Below are 25408 nucleotides of genomic sequence, written 5' to 3'. Positions count from 1 at the left end.
AAAAAACGAATTAAAAGAACATTTTTTATAAAAACTCATCAACCCCCCTGCCATCAGTTCCACCTCCCTTGTGCCATCAGCTCCCCCCCAGTGCCATCAATTGCTCCCCTCCAGTTCCCAACTCCAATTCCACCAGCTCCTCACTCAATGCCACCAGCTGCCCCCACTGCCATCAGTTTCCCCACTCCCCCTCCTAACCATCAGTGCCCAGCTGCAGCGCCAGTGAACTAAAATATCCTGAAGATGTGTAGATGTGTGTACGTCAGGATCCAGTGCAGCGCTGTGCGGGCAGGTGGGAGACCACGGAGCGTAAGTAATAGCAAGCTTCTCACACTCCGTGGTCACATGGCACAAACGAATCATCGAAGCAAAAAAAATTTGCATGGAGGATTTTTTTGTGTCGAGTTAATCGATTAATTCCAGTAAACGTTTCAGCCCCAGTTCTAACCTTGGTAATGTCCACCAGGGTCCCCTCCTTGAGTTTGTCAATAGAGGCTTGGAGAACATGTGCAACTCTCATGTGCTGTTTAGCTAGTTCCAGATCGTTCTTCTGCTTAGCTTGTAGAGCAGCTTTTCTGTATTGTCTTCTCCGGTTCTCCAGGAACTCCATCTGCTCTTGTACTGAAAGAGTGAGAAGAACAGGACTAGTGTTGGTAGTGGCACCTGTAGTGGGAAGCCCTATGCACAGGAGACCAGGGCTCTGCATTCTAACTGGAACTTATCTAATGATACCTGCGGGCGGGAGGTTCTCCGGAGACATGATGGATCCAGCACCTTTGGCTTTGAGGGACGTTTCATCTTGTTGTGGCGATACATACGGCTTTACAACTTGGGTAGGTTTATGAGGGACGGGTTTCTTTGCCGGCTGTGCCTCCTGAGAAAGAAAACACGCTATATATAATCACATAATCAGATTTCATCATAACCCTAATTATGAGACAACAGTTTTCTCAGTTTATAGGTAAATACCTTTTACACAGGCTGATGATGGCGTCAGTTTGCACTAAAAATAACTGAGGATACGGTCACGTTTGCGTTTTAGTTTTGTCCCCATTCATTGCGAACAGGGATAAAACTGAACAAACTGCAACGGAGTGAACCAGAAAGCATTCCGTTCTGGTTTGTTGCGTTCCCATGCCAGACACAAAACCGTTGCAAGCAGCGTTTTTGTGAGCAGCATGGGAAACTGAACATGCCAGATCCAGCACTAAAAACCATATGACATAAAAAAACAGATCTGGCACCCATTGACTTAGGCTATTTTCACACTTGCGTTGTTGTTTTCCGGTATTGAGATCTGGCAGAGGATCTCAATACCGGAAAAAAAGGTTTCCGTTTAGTCCTCATGCATTCTGGATCCAGGATGCATCAGGATCCATGCCGGATCTCAAAAGTAGACAGCAAAAAACGCAGATGTGAAAGTAGCCTAATCTGTCTTTTTTTGAGCATCAGTTATGATCAGTTTGTGTCACTTCCATCAGAGCGTAGTTATTTTTGACGGGAGAAAAAGTCTTGCATGCAGGACTTTTTCACAAACTGACGCTCAAAATAAGGGATCCGTTTTTTTTGTTTCTGTTCTTTTCACGGATCAGAAGAATGGAAAGCTAACTAGTGATGTGAACCCAGTCTAAGGCCTCTTGCACACGACAGTATGTCTTTTTCAGTATTTTTGGGTACGCAACAACTATGGATGACATCTATGTGCATTCCATTTTTTGCGGAACGGAACATCTGGCCCCTAATAGAACAGTTCTATCCTTGTCTGTTATGCGGACAATAATAGGACATGTTCTACCTTTGAACGGAAATACGGAAACAGAAGGCATAAGGAGTACCATCCGTTTTTTTCGCAGATCCATTGAAATGAATGGTTCCGTATACGGTCCGTATACGGAACGCAAAAAACGGAATGAAAAACAAAACAAAAAACGTTTGTGTGCAAGAGGCCTAAGGCACACACAAGAGGATCGCTCTTTGCAGCAGGTCTCCATTCCGGCTTGGGGTACTTTCACACTTGCGTTGTGAAGATCCGGTAGCAGTTCCGTCGCCGGAACTGCCTGCCGGATCCGGAAATCCGTGGGCAAACGGATAGCATTTGTAGATGGATCTGTCTAACAAATGCATTGAAACACCGGATCCGTCTCTCCGGTGTCATCCGGAAAAACTGATCTGGTATTTATTTATTTTTAAAGGTCTGCGCATGTGCAGACCGGATCCGTTTTGCCGGAACACTTGGTGCTGGATCCGGCATTAATGCATTTCGGCATTCCGGCAAATGTTCCGAAATTTTGGACGGAGAAAATACCGCAGCATGAGTGACTGAACTGGAGACATCCGGATGCATCCTGAACGGATTATTTTCCATTCAGAATGCATGGGGATATGCCTGATCAGTTCTTTTCCGGTATTGAGCCCCTAGGACGGAACTCAATGCCGGAAAAGAATAACGCAAGTGTGAAAGTACCCTTACTGATGAGGATGGTTCCAAACAGTCCTATGATTTTAGCTTTGCAAATTCAATACGTTTCCTTTCAATCAGTGGATGTTCTATGGGGCAGTCCTGCATGTATCTTGTGAATGCAGCATTTACATCAGCTGCCTTCTGCTGTGACTAACACTTTAGCTACCGTCTCCTAATGAATATATCCCAGTAGTCACAACCCCGATCCCTGAGAGGAGGCCGCACTGCCTGCTCTACCTCTGTCCACAGCCAACTATATACTTACATATACATATATGGCAGCCCCTTGTGGTTTGCATTATATTTATACATGTGGGTAACAATGTAACATTTAGAAGAGATATATTCCAACCTCATCATCATCATCTTCCTTGGGGTCTTCATCTTCGTTGGCATTTGCCAGTTTGTGGGCAGCTTCCAGCGCTTTATCCACACTTCCCTCACCTTCTGTGTTCTCCATACCAGGAAACTGAGGGAAGCCTAGATCAAAACCAAGATCTTTTACCCTAAAATACCCAATGTTTGTTATGTTCATGTAGCTTTATACTGACATGAAATGTTTACCTGGAGGAACTGGGAGCTCCGCCAGATTCACCTGTCTCCCGGCTTTATGCGCTCGGATGGCATCCTGGTATTGCTGCGAAGAAACATACTGGTACGTTAATTGGCTTCCTATGAAACTGGCTTCATTGTGGGCAGAAATATGGGAATGAGATGGTTAGTTCTGTGGGGACGAACTGATGTGAGTGATGTGTGTAATGCCTGCTCCAGAGCAGACACCCGGGGCTAAATTCTGCGATTAGTGATAATGCCGATCGCAGACATTTAACCACCTCAGCATCCGAGGCGGCTTTCTGCAGGTGCGCTGAGCTCCTGGGGCAAGAACGGCTTCCCTGCACAAAGATTAGGGAAGCAGTTTGTTCTCTCTAATAGCCTAGATGTCTCTGAAGAGTTTTAGGCTATTAAGGCTGTTGTTCTTATGGAAGCCTGCAGGTGGCAGGTTTCCTTAAGAAAACAGCGAATCTGGCATGTACTGCAATGTTAATACATTGCATTGTCAGGGAGAAGAAATCTGAAGATCACATATTCAAGCCCCCCTAGGGGGGCTTAAAAAAGTAAACACATATTTTTCAAAAATATCTAAAACTTCAAATCAACCCCATTCCCCATAATAAAAAAAATAAAATAAAAAAAATAAAGAACAAATGCATCGCATCATCCCATAACACCCAAGCTATTAAAATATATGTATTTATCCAATACGGTAAACGCTGTAAAGGGAAAATTAAAATCAAAATGGCCCAATGGCAGATTTTTTGAAAAAAAAAAATAAAAAATCACACACATTCTACAATGGCATCAATAAAACTACAGATCACCTGCAAACAAATCAGTCGTCACACAGCTTCATAGATGGAAATACCCAAAAAGTTATGAGGGTCAGAATATAGCGATGCAAAGATTTTTTTTTTCCCAAAGTTATTTATTCCCCCCCCCCCCCCAGTATTAAAATACAAGAAAAACTATATAGATGTTGTATCGTTGTAATCGTACTGACCCACAGAATAAAGATAATAGGTCAGGTTTACCTCACAGGCAACAATGTAAAAATGAAACCCATAAAACTATGGTTTCTTTAAAATTCTGCCCCATTTGGAATTTTTTTCCAGCCTCCCACTATATTGTATGCAATATTAAATAGTGCCATTATATAAAAAAAAAAAAAAAAATCATATGTCTACGTGATCGGAAAAGTTAAAAATGTATGGCACAGCGTCATGAAGGGGTTAATGTCTTGGCTCCAATAAAAAGAAGTGCAGCCCTTACCATGGAAACAAACTGCTGGCTCCTAGCTAAGGTAAACATGGTTTAGGCTTTGTTTGCCTAACCCGATGTGAATGCAAACCTACCTATCACCCATAAACTTTATAGCTTGTAGATAAGCTAATAAAGCATTAAAGAGGTACTCCCATCTGAAAATGTTATGTATTATGTGCCATAAACATAATGATTGCTGGGAGATCTAACCTCTGGGACCCGTCTATCCTGCAACTCTATCCAAATGAATGGAGCAGTATTTTACTATCCTGCGCAGCCAGCGTTTGATCACAGTGCAAGGAAATATTGTAAAGGAGATGCAGTCTGAGGCCCCTTGCACGCAACGTTTTTTTTCCCGCCGATTGGCATCCGTTTTTATAACTGATGTCACTTGGATCGCAATAGAACCAATGCCTTTCAATGACATGATGTACACTACAGTTATTTTAGCCACTTCACAACCTCCGCCATATACAGTTGCAAGAAAAAGTATGTGAACCCTTTGGAATGATATGGATTTCTGCACAAATTGGTCATAAAATGGGATCTGATCTTCATCTAAGTCACAACAATAGACAATCACCGTCTGCTTAAACTAATAACACACAAAGAATTAAATGTGACCATGTTTTTATTGAACACACCATGTAAACATTCACAGTGCAGGTGGAAAAAGTATGTGAACCCCTAGACTAATGACATTTCCAAGAGCTAATTGGAGTGAGGTGTTAGCAAATTGGAGTGAGGTGTCAGCCAACTGGAGTCCAATCAATGAGATGAGATTGGAGGTGTTGGTTACAGCTGCCCTGCTCTATAAAAAACACACACCAGTTCTGGGTTTGCTTTTCACAAGAAGCATTGCCTGATGTGAATGATGCCTCGCACAAAAGAGCTCTCAGAAGACCTACGATTAAGAATTGTTGACTTGCATAAAGCTGGAAAGGGTTATAAAAGTGTCTCCAAAAACCTTGCTGTTCATCAGACAAATTGTCTATAAATGGAGAAAGTTCCGCACTGCTGCTACTCTCCCTAGGAGTGTCCGTCCTGTAAAGATGACTGCAAGAGCACAGCGCAGACTGCTCAATGAGGTGAAGAAGAATCCTAGAGTGTCAGCTAAAGACTTACAAAAGTCTCTGGCATATGCTAACATCCCTGTTAGCGAATCTACGATACGTAAAACACTAAACAAGAATGGATTTCATGGGAGGATACCACAGAGGAAGCCACTGCTGTCCAAAAAAAACATTGCTGCACGTTTACAGTTTGCACAAGAGCACCTGGATGTTCCACAGCCGTACTGGCAAAATATTCTGTGGACAGATGAAACCAAAGTTGAGTTGTTTGGAAGAAACACACAACACTATGTGTGGAGAAAAAGAGGCACAGCACACTGTGGCGAAACCAACCTCGCCACTGGGTGCTGGACAAGCCTGGTTGCCAGCCTCTTGCCCCAGGATTATGGGCCCTCTCATCAGCCCATGCTAAACTTAAACCCCATGGCGATTTGACTGTGTTTGTGGCATCTGAGCGCTGTTTGGATATATTGAGCGCTCAGATCCAAGCCATCTGGGGATATGTTAAATGTCTATGTTTACTGTAATGGTTGGGACATTTGAGTAGTGATGTCTGTCCTATTGTCTCCACGTGTGTATTGGCGATTTCCCTTTGTCCTGAGAGATAATTGAATTACTCCTTGGTTGTCTCCAGGACAGAAGACATTGTGTATTCTCCTGCCTGTGATAATTACATCAACCCATTGTGTAAGGTAATTGTACCACAGGCAGAGGGAAGGATTTTGTGTGGGAGTGTTTTACTGTATTGTACGTGTTTATTGGTTGTTTTTACAAAACCCTGTGGGTGGTACTAGTGTGTAACAATGTTATATAAGAACAATAAACACACAGCTCTGGCTGTCCACTGCTTTACCCTCAACACGGAGCTTGGTCTCCTTCTGCTTGGGTGCGTTTCCTATTAGTCTACTAGCAGCTATTCATGAGGTTCCGTTCGGAGTTTGGAGCATTCCCTTGTATGCCGTTACACACACCAACATCAAAACCTCATCCCAACTGTGAAGTATGCTGGTGGGGGCATCATGGTTTGGGGCTGCTTTGCTGCGTCAGGGCCTGGACGGATTGCCATCATCGAAAGAAAAATGAATTCCCAAGTTTATCAAGACATTTTGCAGGAGAACTTAAGGCCATCTGTCCACCAGCTGAAGCTCAACAGAAGATGGGTGTTGCAACAGGACAACGACCCAAAGCATAGAAGTAAATCAACAACAGAATGGCTTAAACAGAAGAAAATACGTCTTCTGGAGTGGCCCAGTCAGAGTCCTGACCTCAGTTGTGCACGTCTGATCTGCAGCTACAGGAAACATTTGGTTGAAGTTATTGCTGCCAAAGGAGGTTCAACCAGTTATTAAATCCAAGGGTTCACATACTTTTTCCACCTGCACTGTGAATGTTTACATGGTGTGTTCAATAAAAACATGGTAACATTTAATTCTTTGTGTGTTATTAGTTTAAGCAGATTGTGATTGTCTATTGTTGTGACTTAGATGAAGATCAGATCACATTTCATGACCAATTTGTGCAGAAATCCATATCATTCCAAAGGGGTCACATACTTTTTCTTGCAACTGTATGTACGGCAGATGTCGCATCTTTAAACATGGCGCCTGCTTGCTCATGCAGCGGGCACCAAAGCCGCCAGGGTTTCTGCTGTTTCAAATGCTCAGCCATGTCGAACACTGCAGCACACTCCAGCGCTGCGAGGGAGAGGAGTCCGATGAGTCTCTCTGTCCCCACCTCCAGACAATGATTGAAAGGTTTCTTTCAAGTAGTGCATAGGAAAGAAACGGTTCAGTCATTGTCTGGAGGAGGGGGCAGCGAGCCTCATCGAACTCCTCTCCCTCGCAGCATTGGCGAGTGCTGTAGGGTTTGGCATGTCATCGGACTCCTCTCCCTCGCAGCATTGGTTTGTGCTGTAGGGTTTGGCACACCAGGGTTTGGCATGTCATCGGACTAGTCTCCCACGCAGCATTGGCGAGTGCTGCAGGGTTTGGCATGTCAATACTGAAAAGCTACTTACAATCAACTCAGAAGTGACAGACTGCTCAGATCACACGGCCTGTCACTACACTATGGAGCCCTTAGCAAGGGCAGCACAGTAGAGGTGATAGCCTCCCTTTAATAATAATGGTGTATGGAAATGATGAAGACGTTTCATGACCCTTCATACCTTGACGATCCTTTCATGCATTCTGGCTTTTCTGTCATCCGCATTGGCTTTGGCTTGCTGTGCTGCTGATTTGTACCGATCCATTCTCTGCTGTAGAGCCTCTAACACAGAACTGGCCGAGGCTGCTATACCACAAAGAAAACAGGACATGGTCAGTACTTGCTCCATGAGCCTGCACTCCTCTCCCACCCCCTTTGTGATTCTCTAGTATACTTCTTCAAAAGGTTGACTTATCACAGACAACCCTTTCAATATGGGGGCCACTGATCTTCAGCTGGTGCAGGAGAAAGCCCAGGCCGGCCAGACATTTCTTCTGCAACTGGGACCTCTTAAGATAAGATCCATGTGAACTAATATGGACAGGAGTTGTCCTGATGAGACAACACTTTGATTACCTTCGCATATCTTTAATAAACTTCTCTTACAAGAAGTGCTCTCTTTACAAACGGGAATGATTTATAGAACCGAGGGAACAGGATAAGGATAACAAAATACTGTGCCTATGGTCACACAGGACAACAGACGTCTGCCGCTTTATATTCCGAATTAGATTTTGTTAAAAAAACATAAGACAATCAGTTTCATGCCCTCTCTTACCTTGTGTAGTTGCAGGGACAGATGGCTGGGGGCCTGGAGCGGCTGCCACATTGTGGTCTAAAAGTTAAAAAGAGACACAACGTAGGCACATTCATGAGGGTTCTGCAGGATTCTCTCACGCTTGGTGTTCTTCCTGCCATTACATACCATTTGGAGCAGGAGGCATCTGACTAAGATCCACAGGCTGACCGTTCTCCAAAGCATCTAGAACGTTGCTGAATTTCTGCAAAGAGAAAAACAGAACCTCATATTGAGCATGCACATGAGGAAAACCTTCAAGAGAGGAGGAGGAGTGGAAAGCATGGATACAATGGTGCTCCAGTAGCAGTCAGACAGATTCCTGTTGTCATTCAGCAAGTCTATAGCACATACCCAATCAGTTAGTGAATGTAGAGGAGGCCGACATACAACATGCAAACACATCTACCATGATAGAGGACCAGTCAGCTCTCCTGATAGGTCTGTTTCAGCAAACCCTTGCATTCTCCATGAAATAATGCTGGAGTGACTCCGTTGTGCCATTCCTCCTGGAAATGCAAGAATAAATTAAAAACTGGGAGTCATCATTCCCCTTGTCAATAGGGACGGCTCCTACACAGTCTGATATTGTCAGGAGGTGTGTAGGACATGTCGCAGTGACAAAAGGAATGGATACGCCTAGTTATCGATTTATTTGTACATTTCCAGGAGGAATAAGAGAAGAATGGTACATCATGGTCGTTCTGTCACAAAGGGTTAACTGTTTTTCTTACCTTTACTTTCTGATGGTCATCTAATAAACCTTATCTCTAAATTACTAAAAGGTAACACTTATTTAAGCTACTTTCTTATCAGTAAGATAAGAACTGAGCTATAATGAGTGTTTAGAAGGTCAAAGATCAGAGATAGGGAGCCATCAGGAAAAGAGAGTAAATTCAGATCCTGCTACTAGATCCTGCTGAAAAAGAATGGAGAGCCAAAACTTGCCATTTGAGGGAGCTGAGAGCCAGCCCCAAGTCCATGCCCGACTGCAGGAAAGACAAGAGAGAACCGAATGGAAGGCAGCTGATGTTGCTCGCACCAACTAAAGTAGGACTTCCAGGTCCGGTGGTAGATTCGGGAAGACGACTACTTTCTGGCACGAATTATGGTCTGGATCACGGCATCCGAGAAACCCAGAGCCTTTAGTACGGCGGCTTAAACAGCCATGCCGTTAAATGTAGCGACCCTAATTCGGGTGGAATATTGGCCCCTGCTACAGGAGGTCCTCCCGAAGAGGAAGACGCCAGGGTTCGTCGGCGAGAAGGGTGACTAGAGACGCATGCCACACTCGGAGTGGCCAATCGGGGGCCACGAGAATGACGGGCAGTCCTTCGGACCTGATCTTCCGGAGGAGACGCGGAATGAGAGGAAGAGGCGGGAACACGTAAGGAAACGTGAACCGACTTCACGCAATCACCAGCGCGTCGCACGCAAGAGCCATAGGATCCCTGGATCACACGAAGAAGTCCTCAACCTTGTTGTTGAATCGGGAGGCCATGAGATCCACGTCTGGCCGACCCCATCGCTCGCAGATGGCCCGAAAAACCTGCGGGTGAAGAGCCCATTTGCCAGGATCGGGATGCTCCCTGCTGAGGAAGTCGACGATCCAGTTGTCGACGCTGGGGATGTGAATGCCCAACAGAGCTGGAACATGGTTCTCCGCCCATCTGAGGATCAGAGCCGTTTCAGCCATGGCTGCCGGGCTCAATGTGCTGCCCTGGTGATTAAGGTACGCCACCGCCGTGGAGTTGTCGGACTGAATCCAAAGCGGACGTCCTCTGAGATGGTTGGTCCAATGCCGCAGAGAGAGAAGAATCGCTCTCAACTCCAGAACGTTGATTGGGAGGGAGCGTTCCTCGCATGACCATACGCCTTGAACGGAGAGATTTCCCAACACTCCCCCACAACTCCTAAGGCTTGCGTCCGTTGTCAACACCGTCCACTGGAGAGGAAGGAACGAACGGACGGCCCGACATCAGGTTCGGAGAGACCAACCACCACCTGAGGGCCCGGCGGGTACGGGCAGAGAGACGTATGGGTGGATCCAGAGAGGCTGGGGAACGGTCCCAGCTGGACAGAATGGCTCGCTGAAGAGTACTGGTATGGAAGGGAGCACAGGGAACTGCTTCGAAGGCAGAGACCATGTGACCCAGAGCCCGCATGCAAAAACGAATGGGAAGAGGATAGGGCCACAACAAGGGGAGAATCTGAAGATGGAGAGTGGATAGCTTCTCTGGAGGCAAGAATACCTTGGTCTGAAATGTGTCGAGCACCATGCTCAGATAAGTCAGCCGCTGCGATGGATAAAGACAGGACTTCTGCCTGTTCAGGATCCATCCGAAGCGCTCCAGGGTGTCCAGGACTATGCGCAGGCTGTCTGCTGTCGACCGGAATGACGCACCCTCCCTACAGACACTAAGCTAAAACTGATTTAGTTTAGTCCCTGTAGGAAGGGTATAGCTGAAGGGAGAAGCTCACACCTTTGTGCTTAGTGTCACCTCCTAGTGACAACAGCTATACCCATGGTCAAGCCTGTGTCCCCCAATGATACGGATGAGAAATGAATTTTACCTTAAAAGGATTACAATGAAATAATAATAAACAAACAAATTGCCCCCAAAGATGTACATAGCCTTTAACCAGTTGCCGCAACTGTAACGCCAAAAGGCGTCATCGCGGCGGCTCCCCCAGGCTACGCTAACGCCGATTGGCGTCATCTCGCGTGAGCCGAGATTTCCTGTGAACGCGCGCACACAGGCGCGCGCGCTCACAGGAACGGAAGGTAAGAGAGTGGATCTCCAGCCTGCCAGCGGCGATCGTTCGCTGGCAGGCTGGAGATGTGTTTTTTTTAACCCCTGAAAGGTATATCAGACGCTGTTTTGATAACAGCGTCTAATATATCTGCTACCCGGTCCTCTGGTGGTCCCCTTTGTTTGGATCGACCACCAGAGGACACAGGTAGCTCAGTAATATGTTGCACCAAGCACCACTACAGTACACCCCCCCCTGTCACTTATTAACCCCTTATTCACCCTTGATCACCCCTGATCACCCCCCTGTCATTGATTACCCCCCGTCATTGATTACCCCCCTGTAAAGCTCTATTCAGACGTCCGCATGATTTTTACGGATCCACTGATAGATGGATCGGATCCGCAAAACGCATCCGGACGTCTGAATGAAGCCTTACAGGGGCATGATCAATGACTGTGGTGATCACCCCATATAGACTCCCTGATCACCCCCCTGTCATTGATTACCCCCGTCATTGATTACCCCCCTGTAAAGCTCTATTCAGACGTCCGCATGATTTTTACGGATCCACTGATAGATGGATCGGATCCGCAAAACGCATACGGACGTCTGAATGGAGCCTTACAGGGGCGTGATCAATGACTGTGGTGATCACCCCATATAGACTCCCTGATCACCCCCCTGTCATTGATTACCCCCCTGTCATTGATCACCCCCCTGTAAAGCTCCATTCAGACGTCCGCATGATTTTTACGGATCCACTGATAGATGGATCGGATCCGCAAAACACATACAGGCGTCTCCCTGGAGCCTTCCAGGGGGGGTGATCACCCCATATAGACTCCCTGATCACCCCCCTGTCATTGATCACCCCCCCTGTCATTGATCACCCCCCTTGTCAGGCTGCATTCAGATGTCCGTATGATTTTTACGAATCCACGGATACATGGATCGGATCCGCAAAACACATACGGACATCTGAATGGAGCCTTATAGGGGGGTGATCAATGACAGGGGGGTGATCACCCCATATAGACTCCCTGATCACCCCCCTGTCATTGATCACCCCCCTGTCATTGATCACCCCTCTGTAAGGCTCCATTCAGACATTTTTTTGGCCCTGGTTAGCGGAAATTATTATTTTTTTCTTACAAAGTCTCATATTCCACTAACTTGTGTCAAAAAATAAAATCTCACATGAACTCACCATACCCCTCACGGAATCCAAATGCATAAATTTTTTTAGAGATTTATATTCCAGACTTCTTCTCACGCTTTAGGGCCCCTAGAATGCCAGGGCAGTATAAATACCCCACATGTGACCCCATTTCGGAAAGAAGACACCCCAAGGTATTCCGTGAGGGGCATATTGAGTCCATGAACGATTGAAATTTTTGTCCCAAGTTAGCGGAAAGGGAGACTTTGTGAGAAAAAATAAATAAAATCAATTTCCGCTAACTTGTGCCAAAAAAAAAAAAATTCTATGAACTTGCCATGCCCCTCATTGAATACCTTGGGGTGTCTTCTTTCCAAAATGGGGTCACATGTGGGGTATTTATACTGCCCTGGCATTCTAGGGGCCCTAAAGCGTGAGAAGAAGTCTGGGATCCAAATGTCTAAAAATGCCCTCATAAAAGGAATGTGGGCCCCTTTGCGCATCTAGGCTGCAAAAAAGTGTCACACATCTGGTATCGCCGTACTCAGGAGAAGTTGGGCAATGTGTTTTGGGGTGTCATTTTACATATACCCATGCTGGGTGAGAGAAATATCTTGGTCAAATGACAACTTTGTATAAAAAAAATGGGAAAAGTTGTCTTTTGCCGAGATATTTCTCTCACCCAGCATGAGTATATGTAAAAAGACACCCCAAAACACATTGCCCAACTTCTCCTGAATACGGAGATACCACATGTGTGACACTTTTTTGCAGCCTAGGTGGGCAAAGGGGCCCACATTCCAAAGAGCACCTTTAGGTTTTTACAGGTCATTTACCTACTTACCACACATTAGGGCCCCTGGAAAATGCCAGGGCAGTATAACTACCCCACAAGTGACCCCATTTTGGAAAGAAGACACCCCAAGGTATTCCGTGATGGGCATGGCGAGTTCCTAGAATTTTATATTTTTTGTCACAAGTTAGTGGAAAATGATGATTTTTTATTTATTTTTTTCTTACAAAGTTTCATATTCCACTAACTTGTGACAAAAAATAAAAACTTCCATGAACTCACTATGCCCATCAGCGAATACCTTGGGGTGTCTTCTTTCCAAAATGGGGTCACTTGTGGGGTAGTTATACTGCCCTGGCATTCTAGGGGCCCAAATGTGTGGTAAGGAGTTTGAAATCAAATTCTGTAAAAAATGACCAGTGAAATCCGAAAGGTGCTCTTTGGAATATGGGCCCCTTTGCCCACCTAGGCTGCAAAAAAGTGTCACACATCTGGTATCTCCGTATTCAGGAGAAGTTGGGGAATGTGTTTTGGGGTGTCATTTTACATATACCCATGCTGGGTGAGAGAAATATCTTGGCAAAAGACAACTTTTCCCATTTTTTTTATACAAAGTTGGCATTTGACCAAGATATTTATCTCACCCAGCATGGGTATATGTAAAATGACACCCCAAAACACATTCCCCAACTTCTCCTGAATACGGAGATACCAGATGTGTGACACTTTTTTGCAGCCTAGGTGGGCAAAGGGGCCCATATTCCAAAGAGCACCTTTCGGATTTCACTGGTTATTTTTTACAGAATTTGATTTCAAACTCCTTACCACACATTTGGGCCCCTAGAATGCCAGGGCAGTATAACTACCCCACAAGTGACCCCATTTTGGAAAGAAGACACCCCAAGGTATTCGCTGATGGGCATAGTGAGTTCATGGAAGTTTTTATTTTTTTGTCACAAGTTAGTGGAATATGAGACTTTGTAAGAAAAAAAAATCAAAAAAAAAAAAAAATTAGCATTTTCCGCTAACTTGTGACAAAAAATAAAAAGTTCTATGAACTCACTATGCCCATCAGCGAATACCTTAGGGTGTGTACTTTCCGAAATGGGGTGATTTGTGGGGTGTTTGTACTGTCTGGCCATTGTAGAACCTCAGGAAACATGACAGGTGCTCAGAAAGTCAGAGCTGCTTCAAAAAGCGGAAATTCACATTTTTGTACCATAGTTTGTAAACGCTATAACTTTTACCCAAACCATTTTTTTTTTACCCAAACATTTTTTTTTTATCAAAGACATGTAGAACAATAAATTGAGAAAAATTTATATATGGATGTCGTTTTTTTTGCAAAATTTTGCAACTGAAAGTGAAAAATGTCATTTTTTTGCAAAAAAATCGTTAAATTTCGATTAATAACAAAAAAAGTAAAAATGTCAGCAGCAATGAAATACCACCAAATGAAAGCTCTATTAGTGAGAAGAAAAGGAGGTAAAATTCATTTGGGTGGTAAGTTGCATGACCGAGCAATAAACCGCTAAAGTTGTGGAGTGCCGATTTGTAAAAAAGGGCCTGGTCTTTAGGGGGGTATAAACCTGTGGTCCTTAAGTGGTTAAGAAAGGGGTTTAAAGGGGTTGTCCACTCCATTACAAAGAGGTGGCCTATCATTGGGACAGGCCATCACTATTTGATTGGCAAGGTCCGACATCTTGCACCCCTGCCGATTAGCTTTTCTGAGTAGGAACTACACAGCTACGTCCACTCTGCTCCATTACCTTCAATGGTAAAAATCCTGCGGCAACCAGTTCTGCCCACTGCCCAACGGACTGAGCTGTGTAGTTGCGTTGCAGACTTCCACTGCTGGAGCTACTGCGCTGATTGTCGGGTGTGTGGGGTGTCGGACCCTGCTGCTCAGATAGTGATAGCCTATGCCTTCGAAGTGGATCCAACTTTAAGATCTGTGGCAGGGAATGTGCTTACATGGATGGAACGTAATTGCCTGTATAGTGGGGACTAGGGTTGTTTCGATACCAAATATGTGATTGGGTTTCGCTACCATAAAAGTATTGCGATACTCTATACCACGCGAAAAAAATAAAATGACAAAAAAAGCAGTGTGCATTCCGCATTTTATGGAACGTCCAGCCCTATCCTATTTTTTGGGGGAAAAGGTGACTACCAAAAAAATGGCGAATGGCGCAGTTTTTCTTTTCTTTTTTTTCTTTAACGGCGTTCACCGCATAGGAGATATTTTTTTATATTTTAATAGTTTGGACTTTTCGGTGTGGCGATATGTAATATTGTATTTATTTATTGTTTATATATTTTATATGTCAAATTGGGACAGGGGGAGATTTATACTTAATATTTTTTTTTTACAGTTTATTTAATAACTATTTCCCCCTTAGGGGCTAGAACCTGGGATCTTTTATTCCCTTGTCCTATTCACCCTAATAGATCTCTATTAGGGTGAATAGGACCTCACACTCTCCCGTCTGCCCTGTGCATAGTACACACAGCAGCAGGGAGATTACCATGGCAGCCAAGGCTTCAGTAATGTCCTGGCTGCCATGGTAACCGATCGGAGCCCCAGGATTACACTGCTGGGGCTCCGATCAGAAGCTGCCACTGCCACCAATGAGAGGAGGGGACTCTGTGGCCACTGCCACCAATGATTTTAATACTGTGGAGGGGGAGGCGCACTGCGCCACCAATGATAATTAACTTTTAATATACAAATACAGCCGGCAACAGAAATACATTGCCGGCACCCTGCCTCTGACATGGCGCTGCAATCAGCGGCAGTTAACCCCTCAGGTGCGGCACCTGACGGGTTAAATGCCGCGGACCGCAGCGCCCTGTCAGTGGCAGGGTGCCGGCAATGTGTTTCTGCCGCCGCCTACATTTGTAATGTGTTAAATGTTAGTTATCATTGGTGGCGCAGTGGCCACAGCCCCTCCCCTCCTCCGCGCTCCCATTGGAGGCAGTGGCAGCAGCAGCACAGGGGGAGGGAGAGACTGCTTCCTTCTTCCCTGTGCTGCTGAGGGAACATGGCGCACGCTGAGAGCAGCGCGATCCATATTCTCCGATACTAGGCTGTGCAGTAGCAGAGCCTAGTATCGACAAAAGACAAATCCCGGTATCGTATCGATACCCGGCTAAAAGTATCGATTGGGTATCAAAAGTTTGATACCCAAAATAACCCTAATGGGGACTGCACACAAATCTTTCCGCCATGCAAAATAAGTGCTGCATGAGGAATTTTCATCCATTTGTAGGATGACATGTTTTAACCCTGTACGTACCATTGACCCCTCCAGCCGTGGACGCTGCATACACCTGACATACCTTAACTATTTTTATGTACTCCTTGGCTGTCTCCAGATCTCCACTTTGCTTCGCTCTCACAGCCGCCATCTTGTACTCCCTCTGTCTCGTCGTCAGCAAAGTTTTTGTGTCTGCAATATAAGAACGATGCTGATATATGATAGACATACAGTCGCATACATTTGGCAGACTGGTTCAAACACTTTTACGGGGAGTAAACCTAGCTATAGTTGTGAACAGAGTAAACAAAGAGGCAACGTGCCGTGTACAGCGGGAAACAATAGGTGTGGTCCTACCGTCTTCACTTTGGCTGGGGGGGTGTTCCTCACTAGCAGGGGCTGACACTTCTCTACTCTCCAGCGATTCTTGGATTCTGGCAGGTTCTGTAGGAAGAGTTCCCGCTGGACTTGGGTGCTCTTCCTTTGGGGCTGCCGCTGAAGTTGAGGCTTCGGCAGATGTAGGCTTCCCACAAGCCACTGGTGGCGGCATCTCTTCCTCTGCCACAGGCTTCCCTTGTCTGGCTGCCTTTAGCATAGATTCCAGGGTCTACAAGATGGAGATACAATTGCTGTCACCTATTCTCCATATGCATAATATTATGACAGATTTTGTGGTATATATTTGAACAAGATTTCCCAGAAAAGCAATACCTTCAGTCCTCGCTCGAAGCGTCTGGCTTTGGAACCATCGTTGGACTGTTTTGCATTGGTAATTGCTATTTTGTAGTTGGCGATCCGTTCTTCTAGCGTTTGGACGAGCCCCCCGGACATTGTCTGCTGAGTAAATAAATCACATATCACAGCATGCAAGACGATAACGAAGTGCAGGAAACATAAAGCATTTACCCAAACAAAACCAAAAAAGAATCATAACCTCTGCATTATCAGCTTTTTAATTTCGTAAGAAATTCTGTATGAAATTGTGGGGAAAAAATTCAGTTTTCCCAAGGCACAGCGTCATTCCTGCACACAGGTTGTGTCTGATATTACAGCTTAGCTACATTCAAGTGAATGGGGCTGAGATCCAATACCAGACACAACTTATGGATAAGGGTGGTGAGGTTTCTGGAAGAAAGGGGGTCATTCACAATTGCCTTGCTACCAAAAAAAAAAAGAAAGCTGCAAACTGTGGATTTGTGATTTTTTAAATGCCATTTTTTGTGCAAATGGTGTTTTCACGCTGCCCTTGCCACTTTCTGAGCTGCCATAGATTACATGCTAGGCACACGGATTGTGCCTGGTCATAAATTAAGAGCATCTTCTGGTGGCGCAGGAGATATCAAAGCCTGCTTAGAAAATAAATGACCCCCAAAGAGGTTTTTCGCCCCTCATCTCATGCAACCTTGTTACAATGTTATCAGGTTGTCACACAAATTTTCTTTGGACCCCTTTGATGATCAGAAACGAAAAACGCTTGCTCATGATTGTTACCTGCTGTAAACGACTGATCACCCGACAAACATGCAAACGCTGGCTTGTTCATGCTATGCTTGCATAAAAGATCACTGCTCATAAGAAGAAAACGGTCCACAGATGAAAATTCATGTTAAGTCTGCCAGCCGCCCGTGTAATACATTGGGGACCGTGAATTGCGGTGCCCAATGCACGTGCGTGCACCGTCCGTGTGTCCTGCGCTGGCGGATGCAGACTTAATCAACATGAATGGGTCCTCAATCTGTCCACACCGCAAAAACACAGAGCATGTTCTATTCTTTTGCGGTGTGGAGTCACGGACCGAAAAGCCACGGAAGCGCTCCGTAGTGCAGTGAATCGGTCCACATCCGTGATACGGTTTGCACATGACCGGTGCACGTATTTTGTGGACCCACAGTTTGCGGGCCATAATATGGGTAAGGCTGGCACACGTTCGTGTGCATGAGCCCTGTGTTAAAAGGCACAAATCTCTGTTGCAAATTTTGTTAAAATGATGAGACAAAAAAAAAATGTGCAGCATTTAGCGCTCTTTTGACCAGTAAGATGTCAGGTTTTCTAATGGAAACCCCACAGATCCCATTATAGGCAACTGGGTTCTGCTGGACGCTGTCCGATACCGTCATTTGACGGCTCAAGGGCTTCCATCAATTTTGCCGTTCTGCTCCTAGAAGAATGATGCAATATGTAGCGCTGGTGTGAATTCAGTCCATACAGTGCAATTATTGCTCCATGTAAATGCAGGTAACGTGCACCAATTGACATGCTGTTCTCATCGATCGCCGCTCATCACTGGGCAGAATATCTGAAAGGACCTTTGGTCTCAAATGAGAGGATATGAATCTTAGAAAAAACCCAAAGGAATAAACAAAAAACAGAACAAAAAATAAAAAAGATCTCTAGCACTCACCATCATACCCGTTTCTTGTCGAGTTCTAACTGGCACAGCAAGTAAGCCTGACATTAGCCAAATGATACTGATGCATGCTAAGTGAACCCAGAGACACGCTCCTAAAAGTTGTCTTCCTCTGGTTTTAAGTCCAAGCTAAAGCTTACAGATACAGTGAGCCTGCCCATTACAACCAGTCCGTCACGGCATTCCACTGGAGAAGTAAGTGGAAAGTATTGCAAAGAGTTACTGGTGGAAATAAATACACAGAGACAGGAGAGGCTGAGAACAGTGCGGCCTCTGTCAGCAGCAGGGAGGGGCTCTGCCGGCAGAAGTCCGTTATAGACGTGACATGTGATTTACAGGTCAAAAATAAACAAAAAGGAAAAATAAAGGACACCTACAAGTCTCTAATATCTGTGCCCTGTGATACTACAGTAAAACCAATCTCCCTCTACTAGTTATTTTGCATTTTATTTGCAGTAGAGGAATTTTAAAAAGTTTCATTCAAAATCACTACTATAAAAAAAAAGTATTTTAGGACTGTCACATGGCATCACAGGGAAAAAAGTGAACTAAGGATAGGTAAAACCACCATACTGGCACCAGACACGATGTCATGTATGTATGCTATATGCTCAGCTGAATGTAATGATACCTTTCACTTAGTGATCTGTTGCCTCATTCTTGAGAAAAACTACCTTTAGGGCTCATGGACACGGCTGTTGCTCGGCCGTTTAATGCATTGGGGACCGCAAATTTTTGGGTCCGTAAACTATCCACACAGCAAAAAAAATAGAACATTTTTTGAGGTGCGGAGGCATGGAGAGAAACCCCATGGAAGCACTCCGTAGTGCTTCAGTGAGGTTCCGTGCCTCCGTTACGCACCTGCGGAATCGCTGTTTGCGGGCCACAATACGGGAACGGCCATGTGCATGAGCCCTCAACGGGTGCGAACCCATTCATTTCAACGGGGCCTCAAAAGATGCAGACAGCACACCGTGTGCTGTCCATATCCGTAGTTCCATTTCACTGCCCGGCAAAAAATATAGAGCATGTCCTATTCTTGTCTGCAATTGCTGACAAGAATAGGCATTTTCTATGAGAGTGCCGGCGATGTGTGGTCCACAAATTGCGGAACACACACGGGCCGGTGTCCGTGCTTTGCGGATTCGCAAAACATTACAGTCGTGTACATGTAGCCTCCTCCATATGCAATTGAGAAGTTAAAGGCTATGTACACCTTTGGGGACTTTTTTTTAATTATTGAATTGTACTTATTTTGAGCTACAATAATTTTTTTCAATTGGTCTTTATTAAAAATATGGAGCCCTTTTTTCTCTACAGAGCTGAGATGCTGTAGTAGCAGCCTGTGGATTCTCTGTCTTTTCCGTCAGACCAGGAGCTGACGGACTCCTTATCTCCGCTCTCTGACATTATAAACATTCATTAAAGCTCAGTCCTTATCTTACTGATAAGAATGTTTATGACTTCTTAGTACTTTAGAGATAAGGGTAATTAGAAGACGGACCGGACACAAAGTGAAAGTGAAAGTACCAGTCACACAGTCAGGGATTGTTCACACGACTGTGCCGTGTTTTGCGGTCTGCAAATTGCGGATCCGCAAAACACGGATGCCGCCCCTGTGCCTTACGCAATTTGCAGAACGGAAGGGATTACCCATTATAGAAATGCCTATTCTGGTCCGCAAAATGGACAAGAATAGGACATGACTTATAATTTTTGCGAGTCCACGGAACGGAGCAACGGATGCAGACGGCACACGGAGTGCTGTTCGCATCTTTTGCGGCCCCATTAAACGGGTCCGCACCCGAGCTGCAAAAAAATGTGCCTCGGATGCGAAACAAAACAACGGTCGTGTGAATGAGCACTTAGAAAAACAGTTAACTCTTTGTGAAAGAATGGCTCAATATTTTTAATAAAGGCCAATTGAAAATATGAATTGTACCTAAAAATGCGTGAAATGCAGTCAAACAAAAATTGCCTCCAAAAGTGTACATAGCCTTTAAGTGCACTGAGGGCAGGCGCAAGCCACTCTGTGCACCCTTGTTTCTCTACATTCCTCTGACAGCCCCTCTTTCTCCTTGATTGACAGAGCCAGGTTCTACTTTACTCTTGCCTTGACTTGTCAATCAGGAATGCGAAGGAGGAGCATGGGTGCACAGAGTAACTTCGGTCCGCCCTCTGTGCACTTAACTATTCATTTGCATATTGGATTACATTCGGCTTAGCTAGCCCTACATGGCATTGTACCTGGTTTAATATTGAATTTCCTGGTGACAAGACTACCTCTAAGGTCGAGTTACATGGGCAGATACATTGCATGTAACTAAAGACAATCATTGTAAAAGAGAATTTAAAGGGGTATTCCCATAATATACACCTTGCCATAAAGTAAAAAAAAACAAACGTGCCTAATATTGTGTAGGTTCCAATTGTGCTGCCAAAATGGCTGTGACCCATTAAGGCATAGACTCCATGAGACCTCTGAAGGAGTCCTGCAGTATCTGGCACCAGAATGTTAACAGCAGATCCGCAAAGTCTTTATGAACTAGGGATATCATGGATTGGACAAGTTCAGATGGATTAAAGGGGTTCTCCAGGAATGATGTAGAATGTGAGCAGGACTGATTGCCTCCCCTTGCAGATCTGCCAAGGGAAGGGGGGGGGGGGGGGGTGGTGTTGCCTACCATATGCCTTCATGGCTGAGCAGCCTGACAAGAACACTCACCAATGTGTAGTATATGCAGGTGCTAGAGTGTAGTGAGGAATCGCCCTCTCACCCCCTTAGGCAAGTCTGCAAGTGGAACAAACCGTTCTAGGACAGGTTGCTTTTGGCCTTTTTAAATATTTCCTGGAGAACCCCTTTAAGGTCTAGAGAATTCGGAGGTCAAGTCATCACCTTCAACCCATGTGCTTATTCCCTTAAATCATTCCCGGACAATTTTGTGTGGCTGGATGTATTATCTAGCAAAATATATAGATCACAATTGCTCGACATGGCGGTAGACTATTATTTTTTTCTTCCCTGCATTCACAATGGCCAACTAGGTGGGCAATGTTCACAAAGCCCCCCAAAAAAAAACCCACTGTGCATTCTGCCACATAAAACAGCCATTTTACGGAGTGTAATACGCGTCTAAAATACCATCAACAGCTTCTCAATGATTTCAGGAAAAAAACCTAGTGACCTAGTACATACGGACATTTTCTTAATGTAGATGATTTTAAAAACTGCTTCAGAAGCGGCATGTTGCTTACTGCGGCTGCTTTCACCATGGAAGTCAATAGAAGGGAGATCTCGTAGATTGTAAGCCCTCACGGGCAGGGCCCTCTCTCCTTCTGTACCAGTCTGTAACTCGTCTTGTTTGTGCTTAGTGCACTTGTCTGTATTATGTATGTGCACCGCTTATCATATGTACAGCGCTATGGAATGAATGGTGCTTTAGTAATAAATAATAATAAAATACATGATGATGACATTGATGAGTAGTAGGTGTACCTGGAGAGTACATGGCGGCGTTTACACCACTACAAATGAGCTGTTATCATGAGAAACATTTAAATTCTGATCTGCGACAGATTTTTCAGCTTTCTTTTTTTTTTTTTTTTACAGTGTGAACATAGCCTTACAATTATTCAGAGTGGCGTAAAAGGGCCTGATGTCGGTGCCAACTGCACCAAGAGGCAGCGAGGGAGGCCTATTACTAGCACACTGTATGAACGCTGCACTCGTTTCTCCCCCGCTGCAGACTGCGTCATATTTATCAATCAGATCAGAAGTGCTGTTGTTTCCAAACCTAGACAGCAAAGTGGCAGAAATGCTTAAAGGGGTTCTACAGGCTTTTACTATTGATGACCTTTCCTCAGGATAGGTCATCAATATCAGATTGGCGGGAGTCCGACACCCAGCACCCCCGCCGATCAGCTGAATGAGGAGACGCGCGCACAGTGTGCACGTGCGGTCTCCCTTCTCTCTTGCTTCTCAACGCTGCTGTCTATGGCATAGACCACAGACTGCAGCAGCGGACAGGAAGAGAGACAGGAGACGGCACGTGCACACTGCGCGTGCGTCTCCTCATACAGCTGATCGGCGGGGGTGCTGGGTGTTGGACCCCCGCCAATCTGATATTGATGTCCTATCCTAAGGATAGGTTATCAATATTAAAAGCCCAGACAACCTCTTCAGAGGGTTGTCCGGCCTACGAGCCGCTTTAAGTACCGTCACTGCTAGTGATCTATCATTTTAGCACATGTGACCCCTGAGGCCAGTGACTGACCATAACGGTCACTTCTGGTCCGGTGGGGGCTGAACGCAGCCCGGGAAGGGACCAGTGGTGGTGGAATGGAAGCATTGTGGACAGTTGAGTTTATTTTTTTATTTAGGCAAACATTACTATCAGGGGTTAAATTGGCTTCTCCTTTAATAAATCAGTCACGCGCTATGAACGCTATGTTTTTCAATGCACCAGAAAATAACATTGTGAAATATGCCCCAGAAGTCAAATATGAGAAGCTCAATAAAGGCCGGGGATGCAAATACTTCCTTACCGGGGAGTCTTACATTTTATTTACGCTCTTGTCAAGACTGGATGTCACCTCCAGGGCTCTGAATGTACATTCTGCAATACTCCTATACTGTCATGCAGGCCAACGCATTTCATATGGAGAGACCAATTGGGGGGGGGAGAAACTGCTTCCGACAGATCCCCTGTTCAGAGACCCTCCAGTAACACCTACATGTGTGAACACTAGGGGGTGCTGTTCAGTTCTGTCTCTTACCTGGGATGGGCTTTTGAGGGTATTAGCTGCAGAGGTAAGTAGCGGTGCAGGCTCTGTATCTTCCACCTGCGGAGGTGCAGTTACTTCTAGAACATCTGAAGGGGATGCTTTCTCCTCCTCCTCCTCCACATCCTCCCCCACTACTTCCTGGAGCTCAGCCTATAAAGAAAACCACGAAGAAAAAGAAATCAGACATGTTCATATATATCGAAACTTCAGCTACTTTAGGGTATTGAAACGTTGACATTTACGTTCTGCTGCGATATGGCTCCCGACCTGAAGTCTGGGGGTCTGCAATACACGGGTAGATATATCTGTCCACACATTACTATATAGACACACTATGTATATGGATGTACTGCATCCACCAAAATAAGTGCATACAGCACATCTGTACAGAGTCTAATAGACGTGTGAGAGTAAATCTATCCAGTGTGGTGCTGCAGAGCTCAGGAACCGACCCGCAGACCTGAGAGCCACGTCACCGCAGTGATAATGTAAAAAGTTATATTTACCAGCAAATCATCATCATCATCATCCAGGTCATCCTCATCACCCTCCACTTCTGCGTCCAAGTCTCTCATGCATTCTTGTGCCATCTTCTCTATGTGATCCATAGGGAGAGGAGCTGGGCAGACATTGAAAGGGACCATCAATTAGTTTTAGCAGAAATTAACGGGGGCACAAAATAATCAATTCTTTATGTTAAAGTGGTAGAAGAATTATCAACGTACAGAAGGGAAAGCACTGCAGAGGTTACTACAGGGGTCACAGATGAACGAACTAGGTAAGTGGTATGAGAGGGGCCCATAGAATTAAGATTTCCATTCATGCACTATTAGGAGTCCGTACAAGACAGAGTCATAATAAGGTGGTATGCATAAGCCTATAGCTTAAAGGGGTTATCCTAGACAAAAAAATGCCCCCCATATGCCCGGCTCCACTGAAACTACTTACCTGGCTCCCGGCGTCGCTCCTGGTCCCCGCATGGCGAATGGTGCTTCTCCCCGTGTGCGGATGAAAACATTCGATGTCGGGAAGGGGGGGGGGGGGGGGCAGCTAACGGCAGGCGGTGATGGGGACAGGCCACCCTAGCATCACCAGCGATGCTAGGGAGGCTCATTCTCGTCACCGCCTGCCATTGACTGCCCCTTCCTCCCGACCCCGGATGTTTTCATCCGCGCACAGGGAGAAGGAGCAATGGCGGTAGGAGCGACGCCGGGAGCCAGGTAAGTAGATTCAGTGTGAGGGGCCCGGCATATGGGGGGGCATTTTTTTTTTGTCTCGGATAACCCCTTTAATGTCTAAAAGTAAAATAATCATAATCTAGTAATCCCAGCACTATACATAACACAGTGTATCAGTTTTCCCCAAAATGTGTCTTTAACTGTAGGGCTACATGACGTCTAGCAGTTGTGTGACAGAAGATCGCACCCTACTACATTGCACCTAATGACCGTAAATGGGGACATGCTGCGATGTGTAAGGCTACTTTTCCATATGTGTTTTAGCGGTCCGGTTTTGAGATCCGGCATGGGATCTCAAAACCACAGCAAAAATAGGATTTTTTGTGTTTACCTGTAAAAAACTTTTCTCGCTGAGTTCATTGGGGGGACACAGAAGACCATGGGTATAGCTGCTGCCACTAGGAGGCGACACTAAGCAAAAACAGTGTTAGCCGCTCCTCTCAGCTATACCCCTCCTGCAGACACTCCTCTGTGTGCCCCAATGATACGAGTGAGAAACACATCCGTGGGAATAATACAACCGGCTGCATCCTTTCAGAACAGATCCCGTTGTATTATATTAAAAATGAACATGAAAATGGGTGCCGGAGCCATTTTTTCTTCAGGACTTACATGTTTTTTGGTCCTGGATCCGTCATGTTCACTTTCGATATAATACAACTGGATCAGTTCAGTTTCCCATGCCGCACACAAAAACGCAGTTTGCAGTGGTTTTGTGTCCGGCATAGGAACGCAACAAACCAGGACGGAATGCATTTTGGTGCACTATGCTTCCTGAAGCGTTTTCCTCCGGTTTTGAGAGTCTGTGCCGGATCTCAAAACCGGAAAGGAAAACGCAGATGTGAAAGAAGCTGCCACATACGTATTGCTACAATCAA

At 45.3% G+C, this 25408-nt stretch overlaps 1 protein-coding gene across 2 annotated transcripts in view; it reads right to left on the bottom strand.

Annotated features, from left to right (window-relative positions):
* CC2D1B (coiled-coil and C2 domain containing 1B) overlaps positions 1–25408 on the bottom strand; it is a 65193-nt gene that overhangs the window by 32486 nt on the left and 7299 nt on the right. Inside the window, exons 4-15 of one of the 2 annotated variants that reach the window (XM_040406922.1) lie at positions 23799–23911; positions 23284–23442; positions 16812–16934; positions 16458–16707; positions 16183–16292; positions 8264–8339; positions 8117–8173; positions 7520–7644; positions 3026–3098; positions 2814–2941; positions 733–874; positions 449–621 (exon numbers count right to left, since the gene is read on the bottom strand). In XM_040406922.1, the coding sequence (XP_040262856.1) occupies positions 449–621; positions 733–874; positions 2814–2941; positions 3026–3098; positions 7520–7644; positions 8117–8173; positions 8264–8339; positions 16183–16292; positions 16458–16707; positions 16812–16934; positions 23284–23442; positions 23799–23911 (1529 nt within the window). Of the gene's footprint in view, positions 1–448; positions 622–732; positions 879–2813; positions 2942–3025; positions 3099–7519; positions 7645–8116; positions 8174–8263; positions 8340–16182; positions 16293–16457; positions 16708–16811; positions 16935–23283; positions 23443–23798; positions 23912–25408 lie in introns of both variants that reach the window. The other variant, XM_040406921.1, reaches the window with a different exon arrangement.

The sequence above is a fragment of the Bufo bufo genome, chromosome 9, assembly GCF_905171765.1.
Source record: "Bufo bufo chromosome 9, aBufBuf1.1, whole genome shotgun sequence".
Taxonomy (NCBI): Eukaryota; Metazoa; Chordata; class Amphibia; order Anura; family Bufonidae; genus Bufo; species Bufo bufo.
This window is presented reverse-complemented; position numbering and strand designations above follow the sequence as displayed.